Source organism: Balaenoptera ricei, chromosome 20, assembly GCF_028023285.1.
Source record: "Balaenoptera ricei isolate mBalRic1 chromosome 20, mBalRic1.hap2, whole genome shotgun sequence".
Lineage (NCBI taxonomy): Eukaryota > Metazoa > Chordata > Mammalia > Artiodactyla > Balaenopteridae > Balaenoptera > Balaenoptera ricei.
Window position 1 is genome coordinate 37,725,697 of NC_082658.1, and position 24,664 is coordinate 37,750,360.

Genomic DNA, 24,664 nt, shown 5'->3' on the forward strand with positions numbered 1-24,664 from the left:
CACCAGCCTCCTCCTTTGGCAGTGAGCTCCCTGGCGCGGGAGGTAGTTCACCGAAGCCTGGGAGTAGGGAAAGCGAGAGAGGTTTGAACTGGAAGATGTCTGCGGGCCCTTTGAAGCCTGAGACTACACATCCCCGCAGCTCCAGGCGAGACGTTATTCCGGCAGCTTTCTGTTTATTTAGGAAGGTGACCGGCTGGAGCTCTCGCAACAGACTGGCGTTTCCCTGGCCTGTCAGCAAGCGGTTTACTTTCCCAGGCAAACAGGAAGGCGGGCAGCGCCAGCAGGTGGGCGAGGCTGCGGTGCGGCACAGGTGCCACCTGAGGGGCGCTGCGGGGATGCCGAGCCCCGGGTCCCCGCGTGCACGGCAGCTGGGCCAGGCAGGCGGCCCGCGGGCGCGGGGTGCCGGGGGGAGGGGGAGGAGAAGAGGAGGGTCAGCCCACGCGCCGCCACGTCAGAGCACCAAGAGAACACCAAGTCTTTATTACACGAATTCCTATGAAACTGCTCCAAGAAAAAACCCACACGTAGGAGAAAAAACAAAAACAAGAAAACTGACAAAGCCACACACACAGACGGGGGTGGGGGTGGGGGGCGACTGGCGCTCCCCCTCTGCTGTGCCCGGTCATCAGGGGCCCTTGCGGGGCGGTGGGGATGGGAGGGCGGCAGCACTTCCGCACTCGCTCGGGATGCTGAGCCGGGGCAGGGTCCCCCTCCGGCACCTCGGGGAGCCCGCCACGCCCTCATTATCTCGAGGTGGCCCGCCAGGCTTGGCGCCTGCTCCCACCGCCCCACCGCTGTGCCGCTGGGCTGGCTCCCCGCTCGGGCCCTAGCCTCGCGCCTGCCCTGGCTCGCCGGTTCTCCCGAGGTCGGCGCCTTCCCATCTCCAGCTGGGCCACAGGAGGCGAGCTGCCCCTCCCTTCCTCCCTCCCTCCCTCCCGTTGGCAGTGGTTGGTGCCGGGTCAGGTTCGTAGGACCCTTGTTTTCCTCCTGGCCATTTGCCTTCTCACTCTTGGCAAGGGGCACCCAGTAAGCCCTTCCGCCCCAGGGGCTCTGGCCCGGCTGGCAGCCTCTCCTTCTTGCCCCTCAGTCCTGCACCTGCTCAGGGTTACTAAAGAACTGGCCGCTGCCCACCCTTAACGACAGCAGAACTTCTAGGCCAACTGGGGAGTCAGAGCCCCTGGAGCCCCCCGTGTCGTGGGACTACAGGATCCCATCCAGAACTGACTTTTGTCTTCCGTCAGAGTAAAGACTACCCCTGCCTAGCTAGAATCCGCCAGCTCCGGGGTGGCCAGCCTCCCCATCCCTGCTGGGGGCCCTTGCCAGCCCCTAACAGAGGCAGCCCGAGGGGCCCAGGCAGGGTACTCAGCAGATACCTCTCTGCCGTGGCCCATCACTCCTCAGAGCGGGCCCGAGTGACTGCCAGGGCTCTCTCACCCAGAGCTCCGTGCAGGGGTGTGCCAAGGACCAGCACCCCTGGGGAAAGACTGAGATGCAGAAGGCCATGGGAATAAAGGACCCTAGGTGCCCAGAAGGGAGCTGGGGATGGGGGTAGGGGATCAGGCAGTGTCTGTGGCCCGACAGGAGAGACCAGGGCAAGACGGGGGCAGGGGCTCCACCTTCAGGCCAACGAGCCTCTGGTAGGATCACCCTCCCCTTTTGGGTACTCCAACGTTTGACAGTTTTCTGGGTGGTTTTTTTTTTTTTTTAAGAAGAGGGGTTCGATCCTACATTTCCACTCGTTCCCCATAGAACAGCCTGGCTACAAAAGGGACTGTGGTTGGCTGTTGCCTCCACCCTCAGGCCCTTCCTCCAATGACAGCATGCAACTCCGAAGTTCTAAGTCCCTTGGGAAGTGGCAGTGGCAGTGGCTGGGCTGGACTGTGGCCGGAGAACCACTGGGCCTCAGAACTCAAGCACCATCCGTCCGGCTGCAGCTGGGCTCTTCAGCGGAGGGCCGGTTTGCTCTCTGGCTGCCTCTACCGGGTCAGATGGTCTCCGGCGAGGAGAAACTGCTGCATCTGGCAGGAAAAAGGGATGGGAGAAGTCTTTTTCAGTGGAGCCCAGGGGTCTCTCCTCACCACTGGTTCCTGGAGAGATGGTTCTGGGCAGAAGCTTCTAAAGACAGGAGCCTTCTCCTTCCCCCAGGGACTCTATGTGAGCCTTGGAACTCTGCCTGCGGTCACACCCACCAATCCAAGCTCCTAGGAACATTCCAACTTGCAAAACACCAGGGACTGTGGCAGCTAGAGATGGAGTGGGGGGGGGGGGCGGTGAAGCAGCTGTCTGTGAAGGGCTGAGAGGTGTGCCTGGGTGCCTGGCCTGTTCTGTGATACAGCGGTAGCCCAGCTGAGCTACACCAAGGGCACCTGTAGGGGCAGAAAAGTAAAATGGGATCGGAATTTGGTGGGATCCCCACACCAAGCTGAGGAGCCTTCACTTGGAAGACCCATTCAGAGAGCAAGGGAGAAATGGAACTAAAGTGGTGTCCTGGTGATGATGGGTGAACAGAGCAGGGGCAGTGAAGAGACCAGCAGCTGTTAACCAGGTGATGAGAGTCTGCCAGGGCAGTGATGCAAGGAATAAGGAAGAGAAATGAACTGGGGACATCAGAAGTGGGACTGTCTAGCTTTCAGCGAGTTGACAGCCAGGGCTAGAAAGACCATCGTGGGCACAGCTGGGGCTATGGAGTGGATTTGGAGAACTAAGATGGAGATTCAGATTTGGGAGCCAACTGCGCATAAGTATTGCTGATGCTGTAAGAGAGGCTGGTGGCACCGCTAGGGAGAGGGAGTAAGGAGACTTTGAAGAGGGTCAAGCCCAGAGCTACGGGGAGAGCGGGGATTGAGGGAGTGGAAGGAGCAACGGGAGCCCAAAAGCGCACAGAGAATCCACGGCAGAGAGAAATGGGATCCAGGATTCCTGGGGCCACAGGAGCCAAGGGAGGGCAGTTTCAGGGGAGGCGATGGGCATGGCGTGCAGAGACAGCACCAGAGGATGCGGAACAGGAAAAGGCCCAGGACCTGGCAGGTGATCTTGAGTCAATCTGGGGGTGGGGGTGGGGGGGCGGCCAGCTGGCAATGGGTGAAGGAGAATGCACTTTTCTGCAAACTGGGTGATGATGGAAAATATTGAGGACTCTTGGTTTTTAAGATGGGACGAGGAGGATGTAGACTTGAGGAAGGAGCTGGAAAGGGAAAAGCTGGAAGATTTAGGAAAGAAAGAAATGATAAGGAAGGTCCTGATAAGGGGTGGCTTTGGGCCAGCACGTTTCCCGGGGGAACAGTGGGAAGGAGGTGGCAGCGACACTGCATGGGAGGCGGGGGTCCTCCCCCCGGCTGGCTTTATTTCAGCATTCCGGATACCTGGGAAGCATGGGTGCAGGTGAGGAGAGCCTGAGAGAACAGAAGAGGTCTGGAAGGGCCTGGTGGAGGGTGGCGAGTCAACCAGAGGTGACGTGAAGGCCAGCCGCCCAGGCTGAGAGGAGAGGGTGCCTGTACTCCTCCTGGCTGTGTCCTCCCCACCCTGGTCTCTCCCCTCCACTACAGCTACCCTGAGGGTAGCAAGTATTTCTCCATAGCCTGAAACAGCCATACCTGCCACACCATGAGCTCAAGAAAGCCCTGTAGATAGCTGACCACTGGGACCAGGACAGCGGCTGGGGGCAGGGTAGGCAGGCAGCTTCCTGATGGGGGAGGGGCTGGAAGAGGGGCAGGTTCCCCTGAGCCCTGGAGGAGGTGTTGACGTTCCCTGTTTCTTCCCCAGGGATGCACAGGGAAAGAGGAGGAAAAGCAGCCTGGAGGCCCATGGCTCCAGCCAGAAACAGAGCTGTCTTGAGAGGGGCCGTTCCCTCATCTTCCCCACCACCAAAACCCAAGAGGCAATGGCAGAGTTCTGTGTGGACATGGCCGGGTGAGGCCATCTCAGTTTTTCTTAAATTGTTCTTAGTGTGCTGTGTGTATCCTGGACTCTCTTCTCAACTGTGCTGTAAACTATTCAAGGTCAAAGCTGATTTTTCTTTTCCTGTTCCTAGCATCTGGCACAGGCAGGTGTGATTATCTTTTGTCAAATGAATAAATAATGCAAAACACGAGTTCCCCCATGCACACGTCCCCCGCCATAACAACAAGGGAAAAAACCCCGGACCTGCGCCATCTAGTTGCCTGAGCCTGATGCCTCTGGACCTCGGGGAAGACAGCTGGGGTGTGGGGCAGGGCAGTCCTGCGCCTTACCTCTTACCGTCCTTCCCTTAGTGCTTCCTCCACCTTGGGCACCTCCTGTCGCCTTCCCCGGAAGTCTTCGTCTGAAAAGCAGAGGAAAGCACCTCACCCTCCACCCTGCAGGGCCTCACTCAGGCACGTCCCCCAGGCTGGGCAAGACAGCTCACCCAACTCTCTCCACCCTTGTTTGCCAGGGCACACGCTGATCCCCGGGGGCGATGCGTGGGTCTGGTGAGGGGCAACTGGGCATGGTGCGGGGTTAGGACCCCTGGCTGCTGCTCTGTCTCTATCGATGAGCCCTGAGGCCTTGGACAAGTTCTTCCCTCAGTTTCCTCATCTATAAAATGAGATGGGGAAGTTGGGCTGTCCAGATGACCTCCAAGGCCCTTCTAGCCCTTGTTTCTGGATGTCTCCTGACCATCAAAGGGCTCCTCTGCTCTGAGGCCTGAGGATGAGGGTTCAGCTGTGGGCCTGGGAAGGTCTGAGGCAGTGTCTGCTGGCCCACATGCCTTTGGGAGGGACTGAATGAACACTGAAAGGCCTCTGGGCCCCAGACACTGAAACTGCCCAGCGCTTGGTTCTCAAGGGGAGGCCCTTCCATGTGGGTGGGCCTGTCAGTCCCCTCACACCCCAGAGAATATTCCCCAGAAACAGCACTCGGCACTTTGTGCTCCAGGTAAAGATTTAGGTGGAGATGTGGCTGGGCCCCTTTCAGGAGTGGAAGGGAGAGGCAATATGGACCAAGTGGGTGGGGGGACCCATTTCCTTGGGTCACCTGCCCACCAACCCTGATATGTCCCCCAGGTTGGGTGTCCCCTCCTTTACAGTCTGGGTTCACCTGTGAAATACCCAGGTCCTCCTCTTGGAGGACCACCCATCACAGGCAACTCAGAGCCTCGACTTCCCTGCCCTCCCCGCCTCACCACAAGTGTGGCCCTCCACGTCGTCCAGGAGATTGGCTGTTGATGCCGCAGCCCCCAGTCTGCCGGGCCATTCAGGAAAACTGTCCCAGGGGTGGGTGGGGACTCCCTGTCCCTGGACTTCTACCCCCGCTCCAAGCTCAGGAGGCCTTCACCACACCAGCCTTATCCCCCCAAACTCCCCAATACCTCCCGCAGGCTCCTTTTCTTGGGGTCACCTGAGCAGCCAGGCCCTGACTCTCTCACCCAGCTCCCATCTCTAGGGACAGAGAAGGAACCTTCTCCCTGTTCTCCTTTGGCTGCTCAGCTTCTATAATAATATCCTGGGCCCTGTTTGACAAGCACGGATGGAAGTCTGGGTAAAATTGTGGAAAACCACATTTTTACTGGAGGAACTAAGAGTGAGAAGGCAGGGCCAACACATGAAATGAGGAGGTGGAAAGGTCTGTGGATCAATTCAACTTAAGAAATTAGGGGTGCTTCCCTGGTGGCGCAGTGGTTAAGAATCCACCTGCCAAAGCAGGGGACACAGGTTCGGGCCCTGGTCCAGGAAGATCCCACATGCCGTGGGGCAGCTAAGCCCGTGCGCCACAACTACTGAGCCTGTGCTCTAGAGCCCACAAGCCACAACTACTGAAGCCCGTGCGCCTAGAGCCCGTGCTGTGCAACAAGAGAAGCCACTGCAGTGAGAAGGCCGCACACGGCAACGAAGAGTGGCCCCTGTTCTCCGCGACTAGACAAAAACCCGCGTGCAGCAACGAAGACCCAACGCAGCCAAAAAATGAATAAAATAAAATAAATAAATTTATATAAAAAAAAAAAGAAATTAGGAAAAGGTTTGCTGATTTCCATGGAAGGACGAAGTTTTCTCTCAAGATGCAGATTACCCCAAACAAAAAGTTAAAAAGTGGTAGGACAACTTCTGAGCCTACAGGGGGCCTACACTGGCCTGTTCCCCATGCCTGGTGATGGGGGTCAACATTGGCGTCAAGAGATAGGGCAGCGCCAGGCTGGCAGCAGGGCCCACGGCAGGAGAGGGGAGAGTCACACGGCCCGGTCCCACTCCGGGGGAGGACGCAGCCTCAGGGAGTCCAGCCCAGGGTTTTCAGCACCCTTAGCATCCACCGCTGCCACCCAGTGCCAGGCTGGAAAGGATACGACTGATGCTTCAACAAGTGTTTCCTCTTTGACTTCCTCATCTTGGTCTTCTCCGAGAAGGCCCTGGCCAGTTCAAACAGCTTCCTCCGGGTGGCTAGGGGCAGAGAGACCTGTGAGCCGGCAGCCAGAGCAGCAGGTAGCTGCCCCCCAGGACTGGGGCAGATGGGCAGGCTGGTGGGGGAGGGGAAGAGGTGACAGCAATCGCAGACCGGGGTCAGGCTGGTGCCCTGGCGGAGTGAGGCTGCCATCCCAGGTCGGCCGGCAGAGGCAGCACAGGCCACCGAGAGCTTGGCCAGGGACCGCAGCCAGCAGCTGAGATCCGGGTATTCCTCCTTCCCCAGCTGTGACAGACGGCTTCGCATCTTGGCTTTCTTCCTGCCACCTCCCCTTCTCCCCTCTCCACCTCCAGGGTTGGTTCTGGGATTTCCATGACTAATCCGAGATTTTCTCTGAAATGGAGCCTGAAAGGATGGCAGCCTCATTCATGCATGGTTGTGTGTCTGGCGGGTGGGGTGGAGGGGAAGGCGCGACCCGGCTGGCGGGACTTTGTGGGAAGGGGCCACTGACCCGGTGGACTGCCCACCCACAGAACGTGGACTTAGCTTGGGCCTCCCCACTCAGGCCCGGCCGGGCCAAGCCCCCTCAAGCCACAGAGAATGTGAACTCTAAAACGGCGGGGGGCAGGGGGGCGCGGTGTCCGGCACATTATTATTTTTCTGCAGACAGATGGCTCAAGAGGATTTAAAACTTAATTTGTATCCAGACTCAGCTGCACAGGGAAGTGAGGCAGGAAAGCTGAGGGAGCCAGCCCGTGATTAAAATGTCACTTTGGTTCACCAAGAGTCAGCTGCATTAAAATTCCGGGTGGCTCCCTCCCTCCCAGGAGGCCACAGGCCTGTGTTAGAAGAGCTGGGGAGGGGGCGTGGGCTGGACTCACATTTTCCCATGTGTTTCAACTTGTCCCTGAATAAGGCATCTTCAGACACAGCGGGGTTGTTGTCGCTGGTTCCTGGAAGGGGGAAGACACCTCTGAGGGCCAGTGGCTGCCCAAGGCCCGGGGGGGTGGGTCAGGGCTGTCCCCACAGGACAGGGGCTCAGCCCACCCTTCCACTTGAGGAAGGGAGCAAAGAGAAGGCTTCTGCGCTAACCAGAAGGTAGCTTAAAGCAAGGAGGACACCGGGGTTCAAGGAGCATTTCTTTCCCCACCCAAGCCTCACTCTCCCCTTTTCTGTAAAAAGGGTCAGTGGTCTGGTCTGTACGTGTGGAGGGCCGGCTCCCGCAGGCTCCCAACTGTCCACTCCTCTGACCACTCTGCATTCCGGGAAGGCCCTTTGGTAGCTTGAAATCAGCCATGATGGGAGTGTTTGCACCATGGAAGCTACCAGATGCTAAGCACTGGGGCTCCCCCTGCACCCCGACAGGCTGTTAAACATTCACCAGCACGTGGCCAGCCTGCCTGCATCCCGACATGGTGCGCCGAGTCTCCCCGTTCACTCAGCACCCACTTGGGTCCCTCACTGCCCTTCTAAAGCTCCCACGCTAATCCCGAGTCACCTTGCCTGCTAAGTCCCTGTGAGTCACTCTGATCCACCTCAGCGGTCCCGGTGTCTATGGTTAATTTGGGATCAAGGACAAGAGGCTGCTGTTAAACCCCCAGATGCATATCTGGTGGGACCTAAGCTCCCAGCCTGTCGCTTATGAATCAGTTCGACAGGATTTTCTCTCTTCAAGCTGGGAACAGCTGAGCTCCCCATCCTTCTGCCCCCCTCCCCCATTCTACCACGCGATGTAAGATCTGTTTCGGGCAAGAGCTGCGGATTCTTCCTCTGAGGCGGGCAGCCTGTGTGTGTGTGGCAGGCACTGGCTGACCAGGGGCCACTGTGCACACACACAGGCAGAGTCCAGATGTCGAGCATGGAACCGGGGCCTTCAGGGTGTCCCCAGCTCCAGCTTGACCCTCGTCCGTGCAGCCCAGCAGCCTGCTGTCCACCCCTGGCCCTCCTTCAGCCACTGAGGCAATTCTTGCTTCTCACCAGCTTGGACATGAAGCTTCCAATTCTATTCCTCCAACACTAAGGCAGAACCTGGCCTGTGGCAGATATTCCCCAGCTACTGAATGAATGAATGAATGAATGAACTCTTCCCAGATTGATCCTGCCCTTCCCCGCCAACATGCTTTTGCCATAATTAACAAGTGTGTCCTCAGCCTTGCTGCTTCATTCTGCCTGTTTCTTGGATGCATCTCCAGTGTTCGTTCCCAGTAAAACCATAAGCTCCCCCGGGGCAGTGACCCAGTCTCTGAGTCCCTTGCCACCCCACCTCCGACACCCCGTGGGACATTACGTGGTGTGGTGTGTCCCCTTCTTGCCCGTGCTCCAGGCACCTCCAAGGAGTTCAGCCAGCCCGTTGGCCAATCCCGGGTGTGGGTTGCAGCAGCCGCTGGGTTGGTAAGAACCCGGGGCTGCTGAGTGGAGGGGCCATCTCCCTCTCGGCGAGTATGGAGAAGAAGGAGAAACCTCCCCACCAGCCTGTTTCCTCAGCCTACCCCCAAACTCCAAATATGCAAACCACAGCTAGGGTGTGAGCCCCCTACACCCTCCAGGCCTCTCTCTTAGGAAGGCAAGGTTACCTGGGACAGGAGCGGGAAAGTCAAAGTCATTTCCCACAGCTACGCTGCTGGATGTAGATTTCTGGGACTCGTATTTCAATCGATCTGGAAAAGGACCACATTCTGGTCAGGGAAGTTAGCTCCCACCCAGGGGCAGCCTGCGCTGAGATGCAGGAGGTTGTTAGAGGCCAAACCCCCAGAATCACACAGGCACACATGCACACACACGCACACACGGAATATGTGCACACACGACGCCTTCGGGCTCTGAAAGAACCAGAACCCTCAAAGATACAGAAACTACTGCCCTGACAACCACCTGCAGTGTCAGAATGCCAAAATTAGAAGGTCCCTGGGAAATCGGATAGTCCAGCCCTTCATTGAAAAGGAAAGACCCCGAGACCCCCAGCACCTTTAATGCAGAGCCGGGACCAGCCTTGGGCCTCCTGTGTCTCAGGCCAGACTTTTCCCTGCACACTGTGCTCCCTCCCCCAAAACACAGTCAGGCACACACACGCACGCACACACACGCACGCACACACACATACCCCTCTCCCACAGGCCCCTCGCTGTACCCCCGTCAAACACTCCCACCCTGAAGGGGGAAGGCAGCCAGGCTGGGGAGAGTAGAGTGCTGGGCCCAAGGACAACTCAAACACCCAAAAAACTCAAGAGCCCCTGCTCTAACGTCCTCTGCTCAGGGAGGCACCCTCTCTGGCACCCACGGACCCAATCACTCTATTCCTGGAGCTCCAGACACATGGTGCCGAAGCCAGTGCCTGGCACAGAGCAGACAGGCAGGGGAGCAAGGGAAGGGCACCCCTCTCTCTCTCTGGGTTCCAGAGGGGGGAAGGGGTGGCTGGGGATTCAGGTCCCTGTTGGCAGAATTCTGGGGCTCCCACCAGAATAACTCAACAGCACAGAGGCCACCCCGACCTCCAGCTCTGTGCCTCTCCTGAGCCCCAAGGCTAAAGCCAACATCAGCCCCTCCTTAGCCATGGAGCAGCGGCCGCAACGCCCCACCCGCCCCACCCGGGGCACCACCTCTCTCCAGGGCGAGGAGGAAATCGCGGTTGCGCTGCAGCTCCTTCATGAACTCCTCGTTCTGCAGGAAGAGCGCGATCCTCTCGTCCTCCAGGTATTGCTTCCAGCGGTTCTCCTGGTCCCGGGGTCCGGGCCCGGCTGTGAGGGGCAGGCCTCCCTCTGTGCTCGCAGGCTTGGAGCCCCCGGAGTTAGCCTGAGGAAGGGAGCGAGCATGTGGACCGCCTACTCACAAGGACGCGCGCTGCACAAACATCCACGCGCACCTGGGGGGACACGTGTCCGTCCCAGGATGCTGTGGCCGCACCCTGCGGCCAGCACCTCCTATCTAACTCAACAGGCCAGAGCCCTCTCTACTGAGGAAGTAGCAAGGGCTTAAAAACTACTCCCCACCTACTCCACCTTGGACCCCCCCCTTCCTTTATCAAAACCTGAATAGTCCTGAAGAGTGATCTGCGAACTGCTCAGGGTCCCCAAACTCAAAGCTCTCCCTGTCTAAGCTGTCTCAGGGGAGACCCCTTGCAAAGGGCCAGCCTCTGGGGAGAAGCACCCTGGCCCTTTCCCAGGGGAGGGGAGGAAGGTGCTCTGGTCCTCTGCCGTTGACAGCTCCCCACCCCCCGCCCCTGCCCACCTCCCTCCAGCCTGGGGTGATGGCTGCAGCCAGGGAGCGTCCTCAGGACTGTCACCTTCCTGGGTGGAAGAGGAAACCTCTAGGCCCAGACAGGAAATGAGGCTTTTGGTTCAGTGTTCTTTCCCTACAAACCCAGGACAACAGAAATATCTCCGCCTGGGCTTAAACAGCAGGGAGTGACGCTGGCTGGCATGAACGGTGTGGGCAAGCAGAGCTACTGCACAGGCCAGGGGCGGCGGAATCCTCCGTTACCTGTATGCTGTCCAGCTGCTGGGGCAGGATGCGGAGAAAGTCTTCGGGGAGGTTGCCTAGCAGTGGGGGGTTCCAGTTCCGATAGCGCCTCTGGCCGGAAGGGGGCGCGGAGCCCAGCACGTCGATGCTGCAGGGCGAGAGGTGACGATGAGGAGGGAACAGTCAGGCCCAAACACAGGTGTCCTGGCCCATCACACCAAGATCCTGCTCAGACTGGCACTCCTGCTGCAGAGCCTCCCGTGGCCTCCGCCGCCCCTGGCACAAAGCCCCAGCACGCTAGCTCCCCTTCTCAACCAGGCTTCGGCTGACCCCCAGCCTCTGGGCCTGGGCTCCGCTGCACTGGATGTTCAACTACTCAGCGCCTTCAAGGTCTCTGGGCCTAGAGAGCTCTGTGTTGCCGGCGCTCATGTTGAGCGTTGTGGATTTTGACATGGATGGCGGTCATGGCCCTTCATCATGCTTCTATCCCTAGCACCTAGCATGACGCGAGCTCCTCCTGGCTGCTGAGTGCCAGGCGTGCTCCGAGTGAACAGACACAGAGCTGCCAGCAGCCCAGCCCGCCCCAGTGCTGGTTTGCTAGGGTTGGAGGACATGGGGACACCAGGATCCCCAGAGGGTAAGCGGATCTAGGCTCCAGTTCTGGCGCAGCCACAAGCCAGCCACGCGGTCCTGGGTGAGACCCTGTCCCCTCTGGGGCTCAGTCTCCTACAAGCTGCTGTCTCCCTGCCCAGGTGCGTGGGAGCCCCTCGGGAGGCTGTCTTGAACAACGTGCTGAAAAGGCACATGGAGGTGTGGGATTGGAAGGGTCCTTGTTCCAAGTGGCGCTGGGGAACCGCTCTCCTGGGCCAAGGCAGAGGCCAACAGCGAGGCGGAGAGGAGAGGAAGGAGACCATGGCACGTGGCCTCCCTGACCCCCAGCCTCCCGCCCTGCCGTCCTGGCCTGAGGGCGGCCTGGGGCCTGGCCAGGAGCTCCCCACAGCTCCTCGGCAGCCTGCAGCGTGGCAACCGCAGGACACGTGTTCTGCTGAATCAGGGAAATGACACACAGAGAAGGCAGCCGAGGGCCGGGAGCCACTCTCTCTCGGGCCTGGCTCTGATTTGGTCTCAAGCTCCAGGAATCCCGCCCGCCCCCTCACTGGAGGGGAGCTTTTCCGGGCTGCCCCTGACTATGGAAATAACTTCCTTTCCTTTTCTATTTTGGGCGGGTGGCCTGGCTGCCGAGGGGGAAGGGCGGGGGCGGCAGCAGACAGGATAACAAGCCGCTAAGTGCCTGGTGGGAGCTCAGCGCTCAGACAGGAGCCAAGGAACCCCAGGGCCCCCCTCGCTGTACAGATGCGGGAATGGTCCTGAGAAGAGCCTGCATTAGAGCCCGGGACTCCCATTCCTGGGCGCCTTTCCTTCTCCATCGCTCATCCACCTCCTATCACTGTTGGCGGCTTCATTTTTCTCCAAGGGCCAGAGAGTCAAGGGGGTGGATACCCCATCCCTCTGGGACTCGAGGACCTTCTTTGGTCGACCCCGGCACCCTTCCTCCAGCTTCAGGGTCTTCATCTGGGACATGGGTGCCCACCCCAACTCAATCACACCCACAGCTACCCAGGAAAGCCATGGAGAGAGAGCCCCGGAGTTGCAGCTGGACCCCTCTAGCCATTTGTTACTGAGAACCCAAGTCGGGAGGGGGACGAGGAGCAGGAGGCTGAGTGTCCCTCGCTGCTGGGCCCGCGGTCCTGGAGGAGGGGCAGGCCAGCCCCCTGCCCTGGCACCGGCTGAGATGAGGTCAGCCCACAGCTGTGAGAGCCAGGGGGACCCTGAGCACAGGCGGCCCAGGCAACTCCACTGTGGTCAGAAAGGAATGTCAGAAATGAGCTGAGAGGCAAATAAAAAACTTCCAAGGCTGTAATTTCAATGGAAGAACAGCAGGTGGCCTGTGAGGAGGGGCGCCTCTGGGCTTCAGAGCCTGTCTTTCATTCAGGAAAGGACAGGCTGGGCGAGGGGAAGGAGAGAGGCTGGGGAGGCTCTCCTGGCCCAGAGCCTCTGCCTCTGGACCCCAGAACTAGAACTGCATGCCCCATCAGACCCCCAGGCTTACCCAAAGAATATCAGAGCCCAGAAGGATTTCAGCAACAAGCCTTCCAGGCAAGATTTTTGGTAAAGACTAGACATGGAGGCCCAGATGGGGTCAGGCCTGTCCTGGAACACACAGATCATCCTGCGAAAACCCGGGCCCAGGAATCCTGGCATTCCAGGCACGCTCCTGGGATCAGCCTGCCTCTCTGTGCCCCGGCAGGGCCAGCTCCCCAACCCTCTTCCATCTTCACTCTCAAAGGCACCCCAGGGACTGGAGGTGGCAGAAGGGAGCCAGGCCATTCCTGCCCCCAACCCCCCCACTTGAATCTGATTGCCCCCAGCAGCCAGAGAGAGATTCCTCAAACACTAACCTTACCCCGTCACTCTCCAGCTTAAACCCCTGGCTGGAGGATAAGGTCAAAGCTCCTTGGAGGACCCTCAAGGGCTTCCATGATCTTCTCACCCCTCCAGCCTCACCCAACCATTCCATACTTCCTGGAGTTCCCTCAGATGGTGCCCTCTTTCCTGCCTCCAGGCCCTTGCACATGCTGTTTCCTTTGCCTGGAACGCCCTACTGTCCTCTGCTTTACCAGGTCACTGCTTGGACATCAGTTCCTCTAGGCTGCCTTCCCTGTACCCTGCCGTGCGTCTGTGCCTCCCCCAGACCCTGATCTCCTTGGGAGGTCAAGGCGGGGCTGTGTTCATCTCTGTATCACACATGGTTCAGCACCTGCATGCTTCAGGTGACTCCATAAATGCTGGAAATGCATGTCCTGGATGGAGAGACTGAATGAGGCCCTGGAAGTGGGCTGGGGGTGGATCTGGGCCTAGCAGGGCCATCCCGGGGCAAAGGGGCATGTGCTCAGAGGCTGGCCCTGCCTCTTCTGAGCACTGGCCTCTGAGGGCCGCCTTACCCCTGGTCTCAATGTTCACTGTCAGAGCTGACCCCAGAGGCCCACTGTGCAGCCAGGGGCAGGAGGGAGCAGTAAAGCACTGGTGACAGGTCTGGTTCATACTCGGCATTGTGCTAAGGGCCCCCCACACAATATCTCATTCAACCCTCACAAGAGTGCTGAGGCGGGGATTAGTCTTCCCATTTCACAGATGAGGCAAATGAAGCTCAGAGAGGTTAAGCAGTGAGCCAAAGGCACCTCAAGAATCAGAAGTTAGGCAGCTAAAGGAGGCGGGGTGGGGAGAACACTCTGCCTCTGTCGGACTTCACAACTAAGTTCTCTTCCCTGTATCCACCCCCAGGCCAGCAAAGCCTTCATTTCCGGGTCAGGCCCCTGAACCTGAGGCAAGGGCAGTAACTTGTCCAAAGGTATGAGCAAGACCCCCTGAGCCTTGGTCTAGTGCCGAGGTCATTTTGCCCCCAACTGGGGCTCCCATCACTGGGCCTCCCATCACTGGGCTACACTACCCCTGCCCTACTTCACCCCACCATACCCAGAGGAGGGGAGGGAGGATGCGGCCAGGATATCCATGCCAGGTTTACAATGGGATTCTGTCTCTTATGGGCTCAGTTTTCCCTTCTGAAAAATAGGTAGAACTATTCTGCCTAATAGAAACTGAACTTTTTGCAAAAGCATCTTGGGATATTAAAAAAATGTCAAAGGAAAATCATTTAGCCATGGGCATCATGACCCATCCTGGGCTGCAAGTCCTGCCAAGATCTCACCCAGACCTATCCACTTACCCCCTGCTTTGTCCCATTACAGCCTCTGGTATCACTTGTGATGGAGGACCTCAGCTCTGCTCCTGTCCCTGACTTGAAACAATGCTTCCTCCTCCCCCCATAACTTTCTGGGCCTCTATCAGCTCCCTGAGCTGCAATCACAGAGGTTTTTCTCATTAGGGGGATGACAGGACACAGCAGGGAAGAGCATTTGTTGGCTTTGGAGTCAGAAATGACCTGGCTTCAAATCCCAGCTCTGTAGTCTTAGGGAAGTTATGAAACCTCTCTGAGGCTCAGTTTCCTCATCTGTAAAGTGAGGAAGACAACAGTGCCTACCTCACAAATTGTTAGATGGTTTGAATGCGATGGCGTAGGTAAAGAACCTTGTCAGTTTCAGGCATTTGAAGGGCACTTAGTAAATGGTAGGTGTTATTATCATCTATACCTGTATGATCACAGAGTTCTCCACCACCACTGTCTGGGGCTCCCAAGATCCCCAGAAGGGAAGATCCACTGGAACAAGTTCCCCGTCCTATCCTGTCCCCCCACCCCTCCCCACCCCAGGCCTGAGTTATTCTCAGGACCAGCAGCTCCAGGAAAAAGAGGCACCTGGGCTCCAACGGCCCTCCTCAAACACAGAGCCCAGAAAAACAAGCACTTCAGAGACCCAGGGACCCAGCTGGCAACCAGCTTCATTTTAAACTTCCAAATTACAGAGTCCCTGATCTGGACGAAGTCTCCAGGGACCTAACTCTTCTGCTTCCAATTATCGAATTACCCCAGAAAAAGAGACTTACTTGCTCCCATTGCTTAAAAATCCCCACAACATCCCTAGAACAGGGATAGCAAATAGAAATCCATTCCATCAATTACTGATGACTGTCTGGGAGTGCTGTTTTGAGGAGGATTCTGGGGTTCTGTCTCAACTTCGCAGGAAAGAGCACAGTGACCAATTAGTAATGTTTGCCATGGGCTCAGGAGGGGAAGTGTCAGTACACATTCCATGTGCTCGTCATCCCCACTCTGCATCTCCCTTGACTATAAACTTCCAGAAAGCAAAGGCTGAGAGTCGTTTATCTCTATGTCCTGTCCGGTGTTCAGCATAGCACCTAGTCTGGAGCAGGAATTTAGTGGATGTCTGCTCTTGCAATCCTTACAGTTTGAAAGTTCTCTTTGGTATCTAGCTAAAATGCCTCTTGCTGCAGTAGAAGCCTGTTCTTGGTGGAATAGTATACTGAAGGGTCCAGTCAAGTTTCCCACTGTGTTTGTACTCAATCCCAACCCCTGATCCCCTTCCCCATTGCCTTGCGTTCTGAGAGGAGACAGATTCTTACCGGGGAGGTGGAGTGGGGGGAGCCAGAGGGTAAGGCCTGTCGAACATGTGCATGTGGTAGGCTGGAGGGGAGTACACAGGCGGGGGCTCCTCATCAGAGCTATCAGGTTCCAAGGTCCTTTCCAAAATCTGTATCAGAGACGACAAAGAAAGAAATATTAACAATCCTTCCTTGAATTTAAATAACATTTAGACAAAATCAAGTGTGGGCGAGGATGTGTAGTAAGGGAACTCTGCTGCTGCTGGTGGGAGTGTAAAGTGATATAACCAGCACTCTGCAAAACCATTTGGTTTCCTGTACTAACGCTCAGCACATGGGCTACTCCTGAGCCCACGATTTCAACATACACAGCAGACGTGAAAGCACTTCTCCCCAGAGGAACACTCCATGCAGCATTAGCCATCCAAGTAAGGTTCAAAACCAGGCAAAACATGGGACTTCCCTGGTGGCACAGTGGTCAGGACTCCACGCTCCCAATGCAGGGGGCCTGGGTTCGAGCTAGATCCCACATGCATGCCGCAACTAAGAGCTCGCAGGCAACAACTAAGGAGCCCAAGTGTCTCAACTAAGGAGCCGGCGAGCCGCAACTAAGGAGCCCACCTGTCGTGACTAAGACCCGGCGCAACCAAATAAATAAATAAATATTTGGGGGGATAAAACAGGCAAAACAAATTCACTGGGATTGCAGTTGGAGCAGTGTGACCTCTGGGGGTGGGGAAGGCTAAGAAGGGGCACAACGGGGATTCCAGGCTCTGTTGATGTTTCTTTTTTTTTTTTTTTTTTGATTTGTACAAAATTTGAATTTATTGTCAGAACTGAAACATGATTCAATTTCCATTTTTGATTTTCTATACTTATTTGAAAACTAGAGTTCTACCATTACTGTCTCTTCCTGGACTCAGCTAGCAAAATAACTTATATAGTATATTAAATATAATAATATTTATCTAGATGATTTTATATCATCTGTCAAGACTATGACTAAAATTAAACCTTTAATAGAAATCAAAAAAACAATCACATACAAAGTGATGTAGAGGAAGCAAAAACATCTGTGAACTCTTAAGTAAAACTCATCTGTCCCTACAAATTCCTTTAGGGTACATAATTCTTTAAGAAATATAAAGCACACCTCCATCTGTGTGTTGATGTTTCTTGATCCAGGTGCTGATGAAACTTCACCGAGCTGCATATGTGTGACTCATGGACTCTTCTGTCCCTGTGTTACTTTTGATAAATAACTTTAACATCATTCCTACCCTCTCTCAAAGCACTTCCACATCGATTATCTCACCTTAAGCTCAAACAACTTGGCAAAGTAGGCTATGGATCATTACCCCCATTTTACAGATGAGGAAACTGAGGCCCAGGCTGACTGATTAACATGGCAAGAGCCACACAGTTTCTAGAACTGAGTCTTTAACTTAGATGTGGTCTCTACAGCAAGAATGCCTCCTTCAGACACAATGCCTGCACACCCAGGTTGGATTCTCAGGGCAGACAGCAGCAAAGGGAGAGCCCAGGCTCTTTCTTGGCCTCCTCTCCTCATCCAGGAGCCAGAAAAAGGGGCAGGAGAGGCCAAGGCTGGGCAAAGGCCAGGCTTCCTGCCATATGGACTGACCTGAACCCTTCTGCAAAGGCGTCTGGAGCAGGCTTCCTCCTCTCCAACCTGGAGAGCCCAGGTCACACAACCCCACCCCCGCGCCCTCCTCTCCAGCTCTGTGCCCATCTCCTCCAAGACCAAAGAACGTGGGAAGGGTTCAGAGGCTGTCAACTGGCCCACAAATTGAACCCCAAGTGAATTTGCAGAAATCACTGCTAAGATGCCTCTGCACATCTCTGCCCGAGCCCAGCCATGCCCAGGCACCCAGTCTCAAAGGGACATCACACAGCGGGTGGGCAGGTGGGTGAGTAAGTGCACACACACACACACACACACACACTGCCGTGCTTTGGAAGGCAGCTGTGCTCTCCACTATACCACCAGCACACACACACTGCCATGCTTTGTACACACACAGCCAGCCTGACCCAAGGAGGCCTCCTGCTCTGGAATGCACTAACGTTCTTTCCTTTGAGGCAGAAAGTACTTAAACAGATGCTTTTGCAGAAAAAGAAGAATGCAGCTGCTTCTCGGGCCACTGCTCTCCTTACCCCAAATTTCCACAAGTAAAAGAGAGAGAGAGAGAACACTGTCAACTCCAGCCCTGCTCACTGGCACACACCTGCACAACCTCCGGTGCCCGGCACACAACCGCTCTAAGGGACAGGTTCCACGCTGGGGCCTGTAGGCCGAGCCCCTCCCCCTCAGTGGCTGGCCTGGACCGTCCCCCCCCCCCCCCAAGCCGGTCTGCGCGAGACGGGCGAGGAGGGGAAGGCTCAGGAGGAATTTCTCCCAGAAGGAAGCCGCTTGGGGCTCCTCTGACTGGGGCCCATAGCGGCCGCCCCTCAGGCTCAGAGAGATCGGGCCTCCACAGCCACGCAGGGGGGCTTTCCTCCCCTCTCAGCCGCTCCTGGTCCTCAGCGCGGCCTCCTGGGGCTACAGGAGCCAGACGCTCATCAGAGGCTCCTGGAGCAGAATGAGGAAACACCAAGGAGGCAGACAGCAGGCCAGGCACGCTCCGGAAAGGCTGATCCCCAGTCTCCAGGGAGAAGTAACCCCAGCCATGTTTCTGGTCTCCCCACCCCGCCCGCCCCGCCCCGCCCCCTCCCCCACCAGCCACAGTGAGGCTGTTCTTCTGGCTCTAAAGGTGCTGAAGTTTTTGGTTCTGTGGCTTCCTGGCTTAACTCCATGTGGGTGATGGATGCCTGCCAGGTGCTCTGGGGGCCAAGGTCTGGGCCATTTATCTGACAGGAGATATTTCTCTGTGGCAAGGATACCCCTCGGGCCAGCCCACCATCCATCAGCCCCCAGAGAGGGGGCTTTCTCCAGTCATCAGTTATCGTCAGCCCAGCTGCTGCTCATAAATTTTCCGCAGCACTTTCTGCAGGCTCAGGAACCGCCTGCCGATGGGCCCACGCAGAGCTCCAAAGATGGGGGGTTGGGGAAACAGCCAAGGAGGGGTGCTGAGAAGGGGCTCAATCTGGAAAGCAAGATTCTTGGGAAAACAGAAGTGCACACAGTGCAGGCCCATCTAGGGCATCAGGCAAGCTTTGCGGAGGGTCACAGGGCTGTGGGTGCCACGAACAGAGAAGGAAATATGATCCTACCTGCCAGACTGTCAGAACAAATGAGACTGTGGAAGGGGTCAGCGTTTGCAGAGAACTTTCCTTCCAGCTCACGCTTAAAGGATGTATCTGCACACACATACACACACCTCCCTTTCACAAAGAAGATCTGGTTTTTCCAAAACTCCCTCCACTGGCTAATCCAGGCAGAGCCAAGGAGTGCTCTCCCAGGGAAAGAGACTAAAGAAAGCCGTGCACAGACAGCAGCAACATTCATTCATTCAACAAATACTCCCCGAGTGCCTGCTATGTGCAGTGACTGTCCTGGGTGCTGCACGTGACACAGGGATGAGCCAGATGCCATTGCCCACAGAGCTTCTCCTCCATCCGGAGGGAGAACTCCCAGGCAGCAGCCCTATAGGAGGAAGAGCAAGCGGGCTTTGCCCTGCAGGATGACTCTGATTAACGGAGAATGGCCACCTGCAGGGCTGTGTTGAGAAGGACTCTGAGACCACATCTGGGTCTAGGTTTCCCACTGTAAACGGGGGTAATAATAACGCCACCTCACAAAGTTTATGAAGATTCGAAGAGATGATACACCTAAAGCATGTAGGATGGTGCCTGGCCCAGGCTGGGACTCAGTGAAGAACAGAGCTGAATCCGATCTGCTGGGTCCTTCCGTCCTGTCCGTGGCTGCATGTCCCAGATGCCCCTGTGGGCAGTGACCCTCTCGTTGAAAGACTCTGAGTGCCCCTTCTGCACCCAGCACTGCAGGTCCTGCTGAGACTGGGGGCTCAGACATCTACTGAGCTCTTGGAGGGGCCGAGGAGGCCTGGCCACACCCAGCAAGTGGGCCTTGATGCACTGGGGTGGTCCCTTCGCCCTCAGCCACCTTCCTGGAGAGAGGAGGGAACTGCTTGGATATCGCTCGCGCCTCGGTCAGAGGAACTGAACTCGCAAGCTCTCTTGCACGGGTCCCTGCGCTCCAGAACACACCACACTCTTTCTCAGCCGCAAGGCCTCCTGGTCTCTGCTCACTCTAGGATCCTGACAGAAGGTCCTGCTGCCATTTCCCTGACGACTCCTGCTCTATTTCACCCCTGAGCCTTTGCACAAGCTGTTCCCTCTGCCCACACACCTTTCCCTCACTCTTCACTCTTCCTCTGGGAAGCCATCCCTTCCTCTCTGCTGCTTTCATCTCTCCCATCCTAGCGCTCACCCCTCCGGGCTGCCATTGCCTGGAGTCCTCACTGGACTGTGAACTCTGTGAGGGCAGAAACTCTGACTTGGCCTTAGCGGGTACCTGGAGGTTCAGAAAATACAGACCAGACAGCTCCAGCCTGGAAGTGGGGTTTGGGACGCTGCGGTGGGGGCCAGGTGTCTACACTGTGAACAGGCTCCTTCATTCTGATGACCCCTGACCCAGGGTCTAGTACCGAGCCTGGCACAGCCCCAGCGTAGTGCTCAGTGTTGTTTAGTGACCGCATGATTTTTGCCCATAAATTAAGGCCACGGGCTGACTTGGGTACGTTTCCCTGGGAGAAATAAGGCTGCTTGCTAGGTAGAACCCAGACAGGAGTATAACCCAAGTCCTCTAAGAGGTTCAAACAGTTGTTGGAGCTCCTGGGAATCATCGGGGCCGTGCCCCTACCTCCGGGGGGATGCTGTCCTCCGAGTCCGAGCTGTCCTCGTAGACGCTGCCGCCACCCGCCTCCAGGTTCATCTGCAGCAGCTGGTCGATGGTGGCGTCCACGGCGCCGCTGTTGGCACGCAGCACGCACTCGATGATGTCGTAATCCATGTTGGGGAACATGGTCTTGAAGTCGTCCATGGCCTGGTTGAACTCGAGGCGGCGCACCTGGCGGGCGGGCCGGCTGTTGTTGAGCTCCTGCGAGGCGGCCGCGCTGCCCCCAGCCCCGCGCGCCGCCGCCGAGCCGCCCCCGCCGCCGCCGCCGCCGCCGCCGCCGCCGCCGCCGCCGCCGCCGCCGCCGCCGCTGCTCCGGCGGAACAGGCTGGTCATCTTGCCGAGCCGCTGGGGGAAAATGTTTCCCGCCGGCGCCGAGCCCCTTCCCCCGGGTCCCTGTGCCGTCGCCGCTCGCTCGGCGGCTTCGGGAAGCTCAGTCCCGCGACGGGCGGGGTCCCCGGGTCAGGAGACAAGGGCGCGGCATCCGGGCCTGGGCCGTGCGGGGTTGGGCGGCTGGTCATCCACACCCCGGGAGCATCCTGGGTCCGGCTCCACGGACCATCCCACCTGAAACCGAGGGAGACAAGAGTCAGGGGCAGAATGCAACGAACTCGGGCGACCCCCGCCAAGCCCACGGGGGAACAGCTTCTTTCTGCTTTCTCTCCAGCTGCGGTCACAGCTCTTTACCAGTTAGTAAGGGCTTACATCCTGACACCACTATGAGGCAGGCGCTATTATCCCCCTTATGCAGAGGCACAGACCTGAGAAAGTGGACGAGGCGGGGATTTGAACCCAGCACTATGGCCCCTGAGCCACTGGTCTCAACCACTACACACACTGCCAAGGACTCCTAGAGACTTGACTGGGGCAGGAGGGGCTCTGTATAGGCAATGTCCTCCCCCTCTGGTCTCCAGCCCCATCCGGTCTCTGCTTTCCTTAGCTCCCTCACCTCAGGGCCCCACCATCATGGCATCCACTTGTGCAGAGCTCCAGTAAATCTGCAACAGAACACGGTGCAGCCCACTCAGAACCAGGCCTGTAAATCACTTCCAAGGTAGCACTTCTGCTAGTGCAGGTAACTGAGAGTTGAATGTGTCTAAAAACATCAAGTTCGGACCTTCTCATGCTTATCCCAGGATGTATGGTAATTTTGCTAATTGTAGAAAAGCGGCAGCTTTATTTTTAAGGGACTGTTCCAGCAAAGGATATTCTTAAGTCCTTTTCTAGTACTTGGGGTCATCATCTTAACAGATGATAGAGAAAAGCTGGTGTGAGCAAATCAGCATGATGATCTTCCTTGCCATGATCTCCACAGTTAACTGATGATGAAAGGAAGATCAGACCAGAGGGTGTGGAAGGTGCAGTGGAAGCGCCCTCCCTCACCCTGAGGCCAGAAGACACATCACTACCACTGATTCCTTCTGTCCCTAAAGGTTAGTCCCCTCACAGGTAAAAATGGGGCTTCATACTGTCCCCCAGTGCCTTCCAGTGTCACCATGCTGAGATTCTTATCTCCTTCAAACCTCCACCTCCTTCGAGGGACGTGGAAATTGTCCGGGGCTCATGCTCTGGGGCTTGCTGCGTGGGTGTCTGCCTAGTCCCAGGGAGGCGGGCTGTGTTCAAGGGCAGGAAACCAGAAGCACATGGGCCCCATGCAGCCTCCGGACACTGATGTTACAAAACTATAATCCCCTCCCACCCCCAGAGAAAACCTCTTAACACTGGAATATCTACATGCAGATACATTTATCTATGCACATACTACCATATGTATGAATTCATTTTACTGAAATGTGATCAGACCATAAATTCTACTATGCAACTTCCTTTTTTCCACTTATTGATTGTAGCCATCTTCTCATGTCAGAACATAGAGATCTCCTTTGTGGTCTTTAATGCCTGAGTAGTATTCTGATGACTGGGTGAAGTATGATTTATTATCCAACCTCCTCCACCCCATCGCTTCCCAGATGAGTGAGTCACAGCTCAGAGAGGCCAAAGCCAGTGCACAAGGAAGCACAGAGGAGTGACCTCAAATGATCAGTCCAAGAAATGTGTTATGAGGATGAACACGGGAGGGGAGTCAAGTGTGACGTGGCCTCCCGCAGCTGGCTTTAGACACCCCAACTCCCCTCACCCACACCTTCCACCCGCCCTGACACACTGTAAGGTCAGAGGATGCTGCCAAAACACCCTCCAAAGTGGGGCTCCACCCTGGTGTCTGCCTTTGTCCTGCGTTCTGGAAACTTGCCCTGAGGCTTCTAACAAGGACCTCAGGGCCAGGAGGCCCCAGAAGCCGTGCCCTGGGCTGCAATCTCCTGTCCTGGTGTCATCACACATGGGGGTCAGTGCCTTGTGCTAACGCCTCTGGAGTCGGCCACCTTCACCACCTTCGCCCTCGCCCTCGAGTAATTTCGTAAGAGAGATTGAGGGACCTGGCCCTCACTTTGCCAAGGGCAGCCCCTTGGAGAAAGAGGCCAGGACCTGATCCACCCCTGACAGAGGAAGATGGAAGATGATGGGGTCCACGTTTTCCCCATTAACAGCCCTCTTTACAGGTCCCTCGGGCCCCGGGCCTGAGTGTCGGGAAGCCCCCAAGAAACCTTCTTGCCCTCCTACCATTTAAGTAAGTGCCCTGATTCAGCCCCAGGCTGCAACTCCTGCTCTGCCGCTCCAGCTGTGGGACCTGGTACCCGTCCCCTGTCCTCTCTGTGCCCAATCCCTCACCTATACGAATGGGGCTTCCATGAGACTTAAACAGGATAATCCTCAGCACAGTGCCTGGAACGTGGTTAGCTGCGTGACTGTTGTTCCCACTGCCCCACAAGGCCGGCAGAGAGCCAGGGGCAGTTGGTATGCCAGCCAAGCTGCTCCTGGAGTGGATGGGGCGGGGGATTCTAGGCAATCCTTCCCCAGCATCAACCCCCAAAATTCTGTCAGCCCTCGGGAAGGAGATACTGATCCTCACGGCCCCAGGGGAGGCTGGGCCGCAGCAGCTGCTTCCATTTACCCCAGGTGCAAAGCCTTGAAAAAGAGCACGTTGTGTGTCTGCCGCGACATGAAAACGGCCGACAACTCTACAGCCTGCTCCACATTACAGATGAAGAGACGAGACCCAGGACCAGAGGAGATGCCCAGGACACAGGGCAGGAGCGGTAAAGCCTTGACTTCTCCATCAGGGAGCGTTTCTGTGGATGAGGAGAAAGTGGCTCAGAAACGGTAATGGGAAACAGGATTCAGTGTAGAGAAATGCCATTTTCATAGGACTCTGCAAGGACCCACGGACTCCCAAAGCCAGGCTGCCTACAATTAACACCAGGAGGGGCCGCTGTGAGGGCCCCCACTTCTCAGAGGACCATCTCCACAGCCCTCGCTGAGCTCAAGTGCAGAGGCTGAGGCCAGGGCTGAGGTTTGGCCAGCGTGGCTGGGAGCAGGGAGAAGGACTGTCCTCAGGGTCAGAGTCATCCGTGCCAGGCTGCCTTCTACAACCGGCACAGCTCAAATGAAAAAAAATTTAAAACACATGAAAAAATGAAGCAGGCAGCTTAGGTGTACGAGCTTGTGCCAGGCGCTTTCACATTTAATCTTTTTTTACAACTCCAGAGATAGATGTTATTGTCCCCACTTTATAGCTGTGGAAACCAGTTCAGAGAAGTTAGGTAACTTGTACAAAGTCACACAGCCAGTGTGTAGAGAAGCCAGAATTAGGAACCCATTTCCTAAGAGCCAAAAATGCCAAGTCAGGTTTGCAGGGCTAGGAGCCGAGGAACCTCAGAAAGGCTCAGGAGACGGCACAGCCTGGCTGACATTCCAGCAGAGGAAGTGTGACCCAGACGGCACTGGGGGAGGGAGGGCAGGGAGGGGGTCTGTTGGCTCTGCCCCAGAACTGGCTCTGTGACCTTGGGGAAA

General features: G+C 56.7%; 1 protein-coding gene across 1 annotated transcript; it reads right to left on the bottom strand.

The window, feature by feature from the left end:
• Positions 1–451: 451 nt before the first annotated feature.
• Positions 452–21,034, bottom strand: CUEDC1 (CUE domain containing 1; the record flags this gene model as incomplete). Its single annotated transcript, XM_059907075.1, has 10 exons — positions 452–2,018; positions 4,230–4,300; positions 5,141–5,199; positions 6,296–6,389; positions 7,233–7,304; positions 8,925–9,008; positions 9,948–10,140; positions 10,828–10,954; positions 15,904–16,031; positions 20,723–21,034. Coding segments are annotated over 9 exons (1,137 nt in total), but the record flags the coding sequence as incomplete, so codon positions are not given.
• Between the last annotated feature and the right edge of the window lie 3,630 nt (positions 21,035–24,664).